Source organism: Hevea brasiliensis, chromosome 15 (assembly GCF_030052815.1).
Source record: "Hevea brasiliensis isolate MT/VB/25A 57/8 chromosome 15, ASM3005281v1, whole genome shotgun sequence".
NCBI lineage: Eukaryota > Viridiplantae > Streptophyta > Magnoliopsida > Malpighiales > Euphorbiaceae > Hevea > Hevea brasiliensis.
Genome location: NC_079507.1, coordinates 72,331,586 through 72,342,331, shown reverse-complemented (window position 1 = coordinate 72,342,331; position 10,746 = coordinate 72,331,586). Strand labels below are relative to the sequence as shown.

At 36.2% G+C, this 10,746-nt stretch overlaps 1 protein-coding gene and 1 long non-coding RNA gene across 2 annotated transcripts; one reads left to right on the top strand and one right to left on the bottom strand.

Moving 5' to 3' along the window:
* The first annotated feature begins 2,120 nt into the window (after nt 1-2,120).
* Nucleotides 2,121-7,780, top strand: LOC131174126 (uncharacterized). Its single transcript, XM_058137198.1, has 5 exons — nt 2,121-3,002; nt 3,347-4,392; nt 4,592-5,638; nt 6,702-6,844; nt 7,185-7,780. Exons 1-5 carry the CDS (start codon nt 2,121-2,123, stop codon nt 7,778-7,780), a joined length of 3,714 nt encoding a protein of 1,237 aa, XP_057993181.1.
* Nucleotides 7,781-9,187: 1,407 nt separating this feature from the next.
* On the bottom strand, nt 9,188-10,746 carry LOC110644612 (uncharacterized). Its single transcript, XR_009144253.1, has 2 exons — nt 9,920-10,746; nt 9,188-9,390 (listed from the first exon to the last, which is right to left on the bottom strand). It is a non-coding gene; the product is annotated as an uncharacterized LOC110644612 (long non-coding RNA).

Below are 10,746 nucleotides of genomic sequence, written 5' to 3'. Positions count from 1 at the left end.
GGGTGGGGGGTGGGGGTGGGGTTGTTGAATTTCAAGCTTTAACATCTTATCTCCATGACAATGGAATAAGTCAGCACATTTCTTGCCCATATACACCTGAACAAAATGAATGTGCTGAACGAAGGCATGGGCATATTGTTGAAACTAGTGGAGCTATGTTAAAGCATGCTTTTGTTCCCTTTAGACTTGTGCTTTTGAGACTGTTGTCTATACTATCAATCGCTTACCTGCAGTCACAACAAAACCATTAACCCCTTTGAAATACTTTTCAAAACTACGCCCAATTACAAAGACTGACGCGCCTTTGGGTCTCTTTGCTACCCATGGCTTAAGCCTTGTGCAACCAACAAGCTTGCACCTAGATCTACAAAATGTATTTTCTTAGGATATAACAAATTACATAAAGGGTATCAGTGTTTGGATATTTTAACTAGAAAAATTTATATCTCACATCACGTGCATTTTCATGAACAGGTGTTCCAGTTTGAACAACAAAATGGAAATTCATTCGCATCAACAACACCAGATGTGCATCGTTCTCCTTTTGCTCTCCCACCAATACCAGCCCACTTAATTCATTCACATCCCTCTACACCAAATGATGGATTTCTAGGCCCACCCCTAAACAACTTACAACCATTTTCATTACAACCACCCTTTTTTGACCAAGTCAATCACACTGTTACATCGAGCACCTCATCCATTGCAACCCGTAGTCCTCGACCAACACTCCATTACTCCTTTGCTGACACTACAGGTCTCCCTTTAACTATTGATCTTACATCCTCTCCTCCACAACCAACTCATACTCAACCCATGACTACAAGGTCCCAAACTGGTAACCTCAAACGAAAGTCTATTCAGCCGTTACCTCTCTTCCCACAGTTCCTACATGTTATACTCAAGCTATAAAAATCAAAGAATGGAGGGAAGCTATGCATAATGCATTTAATGCTCTTATCACAACAGGAACTTGGGACTTAGTTCCTCCTGCCGAAGCTCAAAATGTTATAGGCTGTAATTGGGTGTTTCGCATAAAACAAAAGCAAGATGGCTCTATTGATCGTTATAAAGCATACCTAGTTGCCAAGGGTTTTCATCAATGTCCTGGCATAGATTTTGTACAGACCTTTCCCCATTTGTCAAACCCACTGCTATTTCTAACGCCTTTCTACACAGTGATCTTAATCATGATGTGGCTTTATTGATCCTAACAAACAGAATTATGTTTGCAAACTCCACAGGTCTGTGTATGGACTTGGCCAAGCACCACCACAGTGGTACAATCAGCTAGCTTCTAAGTTGCTGCATGTTGGCTTTAAAGTATCCCATGCCGATTCTTCACTATTCTACCACACCACGCCAACATGTCAGGCCTACTACTCAGTGTATGTGGACGATATCATCTTAATTGGCAGCTTTAGTTCACATTTGCCGTAGATCATTCATATCTTCCAAAATGAGTTCATGTTAAAGGATTTAGGTGCTTTGAATTACTTTCTTGGTATTGAAGTTACACACACATCTCATGGTTTGCTTCTAACTCAATCCAAGTATATTCTTTATCTGTTAACTAAAGCTAATATGGCACAGTGCAACACTATCTCTACTCCAGCAAACACTAACAAGAAGCTAAGCCAGGCAGTCAGTGAACCAGCTAAAGATCCACACTTATACCGAACAATAGTTGGAGGTCTGCAATACTTATCACTTTGTTACATATTATAGGAAGAAGTTTAGGAATAAAAAGGAGGGAAAGGTTGTTGTAACTGAAGGAGAGTAGCTGATGGCAATTATAGAAGTCAATAAACAGCTGGAATTGATTAGTAAACAAATGAATCGATTAGATAAGCGATAAATCTGCTAAAGTGTATAAAACTGGGGAGTTACTTTGTAATTGCATAACTGAAATTTCAGAAATAATATTCTTCTTTTTCCCTCTAATTTTCTCCCTAATTCTTCTTTCTTCCGATCCTCTTTCTTACTTCTTCTTTCTCAGTTACTTCTTCTTCTACTATTCTCCTAATTTCTCTTGTTAGGGATCTAAAACCCTAACATTTGGTATCAGAGCTGGTACGTGGTGGGATTGATTCAATTGTTGATTCTTGTGAGTTGGAAACATGACTAGATCTGTAGTGGTGAGTTCTGAGATGGTCAAGATTGCTGAACTAGAGGAGAAAATGAGAGATCTCCAAGAGGAGACTCGAGGAATGAAGGAGGAGGCAAAGAAAACTTCTCTGGAACTTAATTCTTTCAGGGAGGAATTTCGGGCTTTCATGAGCATTATGATGGAGGATAAAAACAAAGAAAAAGGAAAGGAAATTTGTAGCAGTGATGAGGACAGACCTGGAGTGCATGAAAACAGGGGGCTGTTGGACAGATCTAGAGTGCATGAAAATAGGGGGCTGTTACCCATTCCTTCTCAAGGTAATTCTAGAAACTCTAATAATTCTTTTAGTTGTGAGGGATCAAACCCTTATCTGCCTAAGATTGAATTGATGACTTTTGATGGAAATGCTCCTAGGGTTTGGATTAGGAAATGTGTTAAATATTTTGATGTGTATGGAGTGCCAATGGATAAAAGGATTGGGATTGCTAGTCTGTTTTTAACTGATAAGGCAGATGCATGGTTTCATAACTGGAATAGGGAAAAGAGTCATTCTTGGAAGGAATTTGAGCAGAGTATTTGTGAGAGGTTTGGGGATCAAGGGTTACAAGATATTATTGAGGAATTTATGAAGTTAAGGCAGGAGGGGACTGTGGATGAATATCAAGATACTTTTGAGGATCTAAGGATTAGAATGGAGAGGGTTATGCCAGATTTGGGTGAATCCTATTTTCTTTCAGGATTTATTGGGGGTTTGAAGGATGAGGTGAGACTTATGGTAAGAATGATGAAACCAACCACTCTTTCTCAAGCAATTGAGGTTGCTAGACTGCAAGAGCAACTTTTGGATAATACCAGAAGGTACAAAGGTCCTGCTAAGAATTCTTATACCACTGTAAGTTTTAGACCTAATTCTTACAGCAATCCTAACAATAACAATTCTGGCAATAACTTCAGTTTTACAAATGCTAGCCAACCCAACCAAAATTCTAGATCTAGTCAACTATACTCTTACCTCCAAGACCACCTCTTGTTAATTCTCTTCCTAAGCCAAATTTTTCTTTGAACAAAACAATTACTAGCAGTACTACCCCTGTTGTAACAGCCAATTCTTCAGTCAACAAACCTTCCAATCAACCTAATTCAACTACTAAAACCAACCCAAGACCTTGTTACAAGTGTGGGGAGAAGTTTGTACCTGGGCACTTATGTAAACCTAAGACTGCAATGGCTGTGCAGATTAAGGAATTAGAAGGGGAAAATGAGGAAGAAGGTTTGAATATGTTAGAGGAATCACAGGAGTTGGAAAATATGGGAGAACCTATGCTATCAATATATGCTGTGGAAGGGAAGCAAGGGAATGAAACTATTAAAGTCTTGGGGAAGCATAAAAGTAGACAGTTGGTGATTCTTATTGATACAGGGAGTACTAATAGCTTCTTGGATAGGAAAGTTGCTAAGGAATTGAAGCTTCCAATGGTGGAAATACCAGCTGCCCATATTTCTGTTGCTGATGGGAGGAAAATTACTTGTGAACACAAATGTCAACACTTTTCTTGGCAAATGCAGTCTCATCATTTCAATTTTGACTTCAGGATTCTGCAGTTGGGAAGTTTCGATATGATTTTAGGGGTTGATTGGCTTAAAAGTTTTAATCCAATTTTGTTTGATTTTAAGGCTTCAAGGGTTATATTGAGTGGTTATGGGAAACCAATTGTTTTACAAGGGCTGAATGATTACTCTTCAGGATCTATTCTGAAATCCTGTGATACTATTTCTAAATTACTTCAAAAAGGAGGGACTGATTTAGCAACACCTATTTTTTGTGTTTCAGTTTCAGAAAGTGAGCAAAATGATTACATTGTTAATGCAAGTGCGATGCATGTGGGTGAGGGTTTAGAGCAGCTATTGCAAAAGTATCATAGTATTTTTGAGGAACCCCATGGCCTTCCACCATTTAGAAGCCACAATCATTCCATTCCATTGAATTCAACTTCTCAGGCCATTAATGTTAGGCCATACAGGTATCCCCATTTTCAGAAAGTTGAAATTGAAAAGTTAGTTTCTGATATGCTGCAATCTCATATCATTCAGCCTAGTACTAGCCCATATTATTCTCCGGTCCTTCTAGTGAAGAAAAAAGATGGGACATGGAGATTTTGTGTTGATTATAGGAAATTGAATGATCAAACAATCAAGGATAAGTTCCCTATTCCTATTATTGATGATCTACTGGATGAATTGCATAGAGCTTGTGTTTTTTCCAAGATAGAACTTAGAGTAGGGTATCATCAAATAAGAATGCATATTCCAGACATACCCAAAACTGCATTCAGAACTCACCAAGGCCATTATGAGTTTACTGTGATGCCTTTTGGGCTTACCAATGCCCCAGCAACCTTCCAGGCATTGATGAACCACATATTTCAGGCTTATTTGAGAAAGTTTGTTCTGGTTTTTTTTTTATGATATTTTAGTCTACAGCCATAATATGGAGACACATTTGCAGCACCTAGAAGTGGTGTTTAAGGTTCTACAAGAGCAGCAATTATATGCAAAAATGTTCAAATGTTCTTTTGGGAAGACTCAAGTGGAGTATTTGGGTCATATAATTTCAGGGGAAGGGGTAGCAACAGATCCAAAGAAAGTGCAGGCCATGATTACTTGGCCAACCCCTATTTCTGTTAAGGAATTGAGGAGTTTTTTGGGGCTCACTAGCTACTATCGAAAGTTTATAAGGAACTATGGTATCATTAGTAAACCCTTGACAGATTTATTGAAGAAGGATGCTTTCCAATGGGGTCCAGCAGCTCAAGAAGCCTTTAACAGGCTCAGGCAGGCTATAACTGAAGCTCCTGTTCTTGCTTTGCCGAATTTCGGAAAAAATTTTGTTATTGAGACTGATGCTAGCAACTGGGGAATGGGTGCAGTATTGCAACAGGAGAATCATCCTATTGCTTTTATTTCTAAAGCTTTTGGACCTAGATCACAGACCCTATCTGTGTATGAAAAGGAGCTTTTGGCCATTACCTTTGCTGTCTCTAAATGGAGACATTACTTGGAGCAAGGTCAATTCTTCATAAAAACTGACCATGAGAGTATCAAGCATCTTTTAGAGCAAAGGTTACATACTGGATTACAGCTGAGGGGAATTTCAAAATTATTAGGCCTTGATTATAAAATTCTCTATAGAAAAGGAGTTGAAAATAAAGTGGCTGATGCCTTATCTAGAAGGCCTGATAGGACAGTTCAGCAAGTCAATGTATTGCAACTGTCCAATTCTTCTGTTACACCAACTTGGATGTCCAATTTGGTTCATAGTTATGAGGGTGATGAGAAAGCATTAGAGTTGCAAAGAACTCTTTCATTGGATCCTAATGCATATCCTGGTTATAGGTTGAAAAATGGACTGATCCATTATAAGGATAGAATGTATGTGGAAATTTGCTACGGTTTGAGGCGTAATTTATTGGCACTTTATCACAAAGACCTGCGGTTGGGGACATTCAGGGTGCATGCTACTCACATGAGGTTGAAAAAACATTTTTTTGGCACAGTATGTTGGTGATGTTATGCGATCTATCAAAACTTGTGATACTTGTGCTAGGTGCAAATCGAGCATTGTGCTTCCCCGGTTTATTGCAACCATTGGAGATTCCTACTCAACCTTGGCAACAAATTTCTATGGATTTCATAGAGTATTTGCCAAAATCAAATGGGAAAGATACTATTCTAGTAGTTATTTGCAGATTGACAAAATATGCCCATTTCCTTCCCTTAACACATCCATTTCTGACTTCTTGATGGCCAAAATTTTTAAGGATTCTGTGTTTAAACTTCACGGAATTCCTCAATCTATAATATAAGAAAGAGACAAAATTATCACTATTCTCTATAGGAAGGAACTCAATAAATCTTTGTTGGTAACAAATGCTTTTAGCACAGCATATCACCCTCAAACCGATGGGCGATCTGAAAGATTAAATCAGTGCTTGGAGGCCTATTTGAGATGCATGTGTCACTTGCAACCTTCTTCTTGGAGTAAATGGCTTTCGTTAGCAGAATGGTGGTACAACTCTTCTCATCATAGTGCAATTAAGATGTCCCCTTTTGAAGCTCTTTATGGGTATTCTTCTCCATTTACGCCAAGAATTCCATCGAGTTGCCTCATTGTTGGTCTTTGTAGCTGAATATTTGGAACAATGACAACATATGAATTCTATTCTTAAGGAAAATTTGTCATTTGCACACAGAGAATGAAGCATCAAGTCGATAAAAGAGAAGTGAAAGGGAGTTTCTTTGTGGGAGATTGGGTCTATTTGAAACTTCACCTTACAGGCAATCTTCTATTGCCCTTAGGACTTCATTGAAGCTTTGCCAAGTATTATGGTCCATATCTAGTGTTGGAAAGGGTTGGCTCGGTGGCCTACAGATTGCGATTGCCACCTAGTTCCTCTATACATCCTGTCTTCCATGTTTCTCTTTTAATGAGGAAACTAGGAGATAAAGTAACCCCTTTGTGGAATTACCAACAATGATAGAGGAAAGGGTTATTGTTGCTCTGAGAAGGTTTCTGAGACTGAGTTATTACAAGAGACAAGCAGCATGTGCTTCAAGGCCTCATTAAATGGGCTAATCTACCTGCTGAAGATGCTACTTGGGAAGATCAAGCTTCTCTCTTAGCTCAATTCCCTGAATTTTCACATTCTTGGGGACAAGAATGTGGTAATGGGAGAGGTATTGTTACATATTATAGGAAGAAGTTTAGGAATAAAAAGGAGGGAAAGGCTGTAATCAAGGAGAGTAGGCGATGGCGATTATAGAAGTCAATAAAATTGGAATTGATTAGTCTGGAATTGATTAGTAAACAAATTAAATCGATTAGATAAGCGATTACAAGCGCTAAAGTGTATAAAGCTGGGAGTTACTTTGTAATTGCATAACTGAAATTTCAGAAATAATATTCTTCTTTTTCTCTCTAATTTTCTCCCTAATTCTTCTTTCTTCCGATCCTCTTTCTTACTTCTTCTTTCTCAGTTACTTCTTCTTCTACTATTCTCCTAATTTCTCTTGTTAGGGATCCAAAACCCTAACACACTTACACGTCCTAATATATCATTCTCAGTATACAAAGTGTCCCAATTTGTTCACAATCCTACTGAAACTCACAAGGCAACAATAGAAAGGATTCTTCGCTATCTCAAAGCAACAATGCACCATGGGGTTTTTCTTTCCAAGTTGACTAGTTCTGCTTTAAATGTATATAGTGATGCTGATTGGGCATCCAGCTTAGATGACTGGAAGTCTACATCCGGATATGCTATCTTTATGGGCAGCAATCTTATCTCTTGGTCCGTTAGAAAGCAGAATACCGTCGCTTGTTCCTCTACTGAAGCTGAACACCACGCAGTTGGTGCAGCTGCAACAGAAGTGGTTTGGATCCAATCTTTACTTCGAGAAATATCACAAGTCTCTCCCATTGTTCCCATTTTATGGTGTGACAATATCGGAGTGACTTACCTTTCTGCCAACCCTCTATTTCATGCCTGCATGAAACATATTGAAGTAGAGTTTCATTATGTTCATGACTTAGTAACCTCCAAACAACTTCAGGTCTGGTTTTTATCCTTGAAAGACCAACTGGTTGATGTTCTTAAGGAGGCTTTAACTTGATCTCTACATCAACTACTCACTTGACGTCTAACAATTCAAGTTAAACCAGGTTAGAATTGTGGGGGTGTGTTAGAGATGATGTAAAGATATTGTATTTATCTTGTATAGTTATTTGATGTGTAGTTTAGTAGTTGTAATTGTACCATACTCTCCTATAGTAGAGAGTTGTCCTTCTCTAAATCAACATGTATATATCAGTCATATAACAGTCCAATCTTAGATTGGTTTTACCATATTAGTATTGGACTCAGATGATCCTTCTTTGTTGAAAACAACTTAGCAAAGAAATGAAATTTCTTATGATTTAATTTTCCCTTGTGTTATATATATATATATATATAAGAGATCATATTGATTTACTGGTTTAGAAGACATCTCAATGTCAAATTCAAATGTCTGAGAGAGTAGTATAATATGTTTGCAATATTTTTCAAAATTAGAAATTTTACGCAAATATTTTTTATTACAATTTAAATATTCAATCATTAAATTTAGTTATTTTTTTACGAGGATTTTCATCATAATTCGATCAAAATGCATCTGTTTTACATACAGTAATAAAGCATAATGTAAATGTCAGATATGGGCATGCATGTATGTCAGAGCTAGGCATGCATGTTGCGTCCATAATATAAATGTCCACAGGCCAGCTACTGCTCAGATATGGCCCTCTTTTTTTTTTTTTTTAGATATGGGCATACTGCCTTCTATAATGATTCTTCAACAGCTCTCAGACTGACAGTGGCTAAAGGGTCAGAATCTTTTTATTTTTTGATATTCATTGAGGCTCCTAAATCTTATTGGTATCTTTTTGTTTTTTCTTTTGAAAGAAACATATTTTTTTAACTGCGAATTTCATTGATCGATCGACAATCGCAGATACATCACTTAACAGCAAAAGCTGAAATTGGGAGAAGGATTATCAGAAACCAAACTTAAATAACAGTATCACAAGAAAAAATCAGATTTACTACAGAAAAATCCGTCACAAATCTAATTTTGTGACGGATTTGTGACGAAAAAATTGACGTCATAATTTTGTTTGTTACAAACTTTTAGTGACGGATAAGAAAAATTCGTCACAAATTTGTGATAGAATTACGACGAAACATCTGTCACAAAATTGAAAAAGATTAGTGATGATAAATCCATCACAAAATATTGTCCATCATAATTTTGACTAACTTTTTTTTTGTGACGGAAAACTTTCCGTCATAAAATTCTGAGGGATCATTCCGTCACAAATTTGTGATAGATTACAATTAGTCACAAAATTAATTTTTTCAATTTTTTTAATATTCTAATTTTTTAGTAATAAACAAAAAATAGTTAATCAAGAATTAATATGTTGATATAATTAGTAATAAATACAAATAAATATAATAATAAAATTTATAATAATTAGTAAATAAAAATACCATATATTATATAAAAGTATAAGTTAACCATACAAGTTACAAGTTTAGTAATATTTGATAATGTAATCTCAACATTTTCACCATAACAGAACTTTGCAACTAATTCAAACGCTTCTGCTCCACCCGGACTAGCAAGTATATTGATGCGTGAAACTTTCGAATCTTTTGATGCATGAAACATCAAAGATCAACCTACAAGATGGTAGAATGATTAAAGTGGAACTACAAAAAGACAAGAAAATTCCAAAATAAAAGGAAAATAAAATATGCATACAAGTTTGTTAGTGAATTAGTGCCAATGATTTACAAACCACATAGGAGGTGCTATGTAGGTGCTTCTACCATAAACCGTATATTAGACCACCTGATCCTTCTTGATTCTCTGAATCAAACATAGGTGGCTCATATGGGAAAAATTACAAACTCAATTATTGAACAATGAGTGGCCAATCAATACAGGAGGCAATAAGGTTATAATTCCTAACCATAAAAAACTAGCACTGCATATAAAAGACCAAGTTGTTCTTTTATAGTAGACAATAAGACTTTTTCTTTGCGTGAAGAAAAAAAATTCTCCAAGCTTGATTAATGCACTAAACCAACGCTAAAGGAAAAATGTTATTTAAGTAAGTTAATGGGCATTACAGAGAGCATACTAAATGAAGCAAATATATAAAAAATGGAGCTAAATAAGTAAATATCAATATAATAATAAACTTACATGGACAGAGGCATGATTCTTCCAGAAATGAAGTGACTGACATGACCTGAAAGTTAAACAACTGAAAAAAAAACTAGGTATCAATTTTGCATTGCTAGGATGCTCCTTTAAGCATCACAAATACTCATCCTTCCCCACACGACCAATTGCCAAATTTGGGAACTATCACATTAGGAAATCAATGCACAAAAGCACTTTACAGCTGCAAAGTCTCAAAGAACAAACTCTTCTTTACCCAAGTTTTTTTTTGTTGTATTCTAGAAGCTATTCACCATTAATTTTTAACACATAGCCAGCAAGCGTATACACAACACATTACCCTAAATTAATACACTTCTATTTATATTTCTTCTACATAATGATTAATAGCATATTCAATCTAAGATGACTTTGTACTCATTTGTGCACACTATTACTGCACTAAAATACCAACCACTTCACACAGTAGATTTCTCAAACACATGGTGTACGCTATCACTGCCCAAGTCAATGACTAAACAAAACCAAAACAACACAAAAATTGCGTGTGTACATATTGTGCTGCAATAAATATAACAAAAGAACGGAATCATAGAAACCCTTAAGTAGATAAATAATCAAATCAAAGGCACAAAAAAACACACATACATCACCACTATTTGTGAAAAAAATTGCGGAGAAATTAACTAATTACCTGTGTTTGGAGTTGGGCAGAAGGTGATGAAATGGTGGGACAAAGAGATTAATGGCAGGACAAACATATTAATGGTTGTTGTGATTAAAGAAAATTATTAATTTACTAAAATATTATATTTGTTGTGATACTTTAAAATTAATTTTATCTTTAA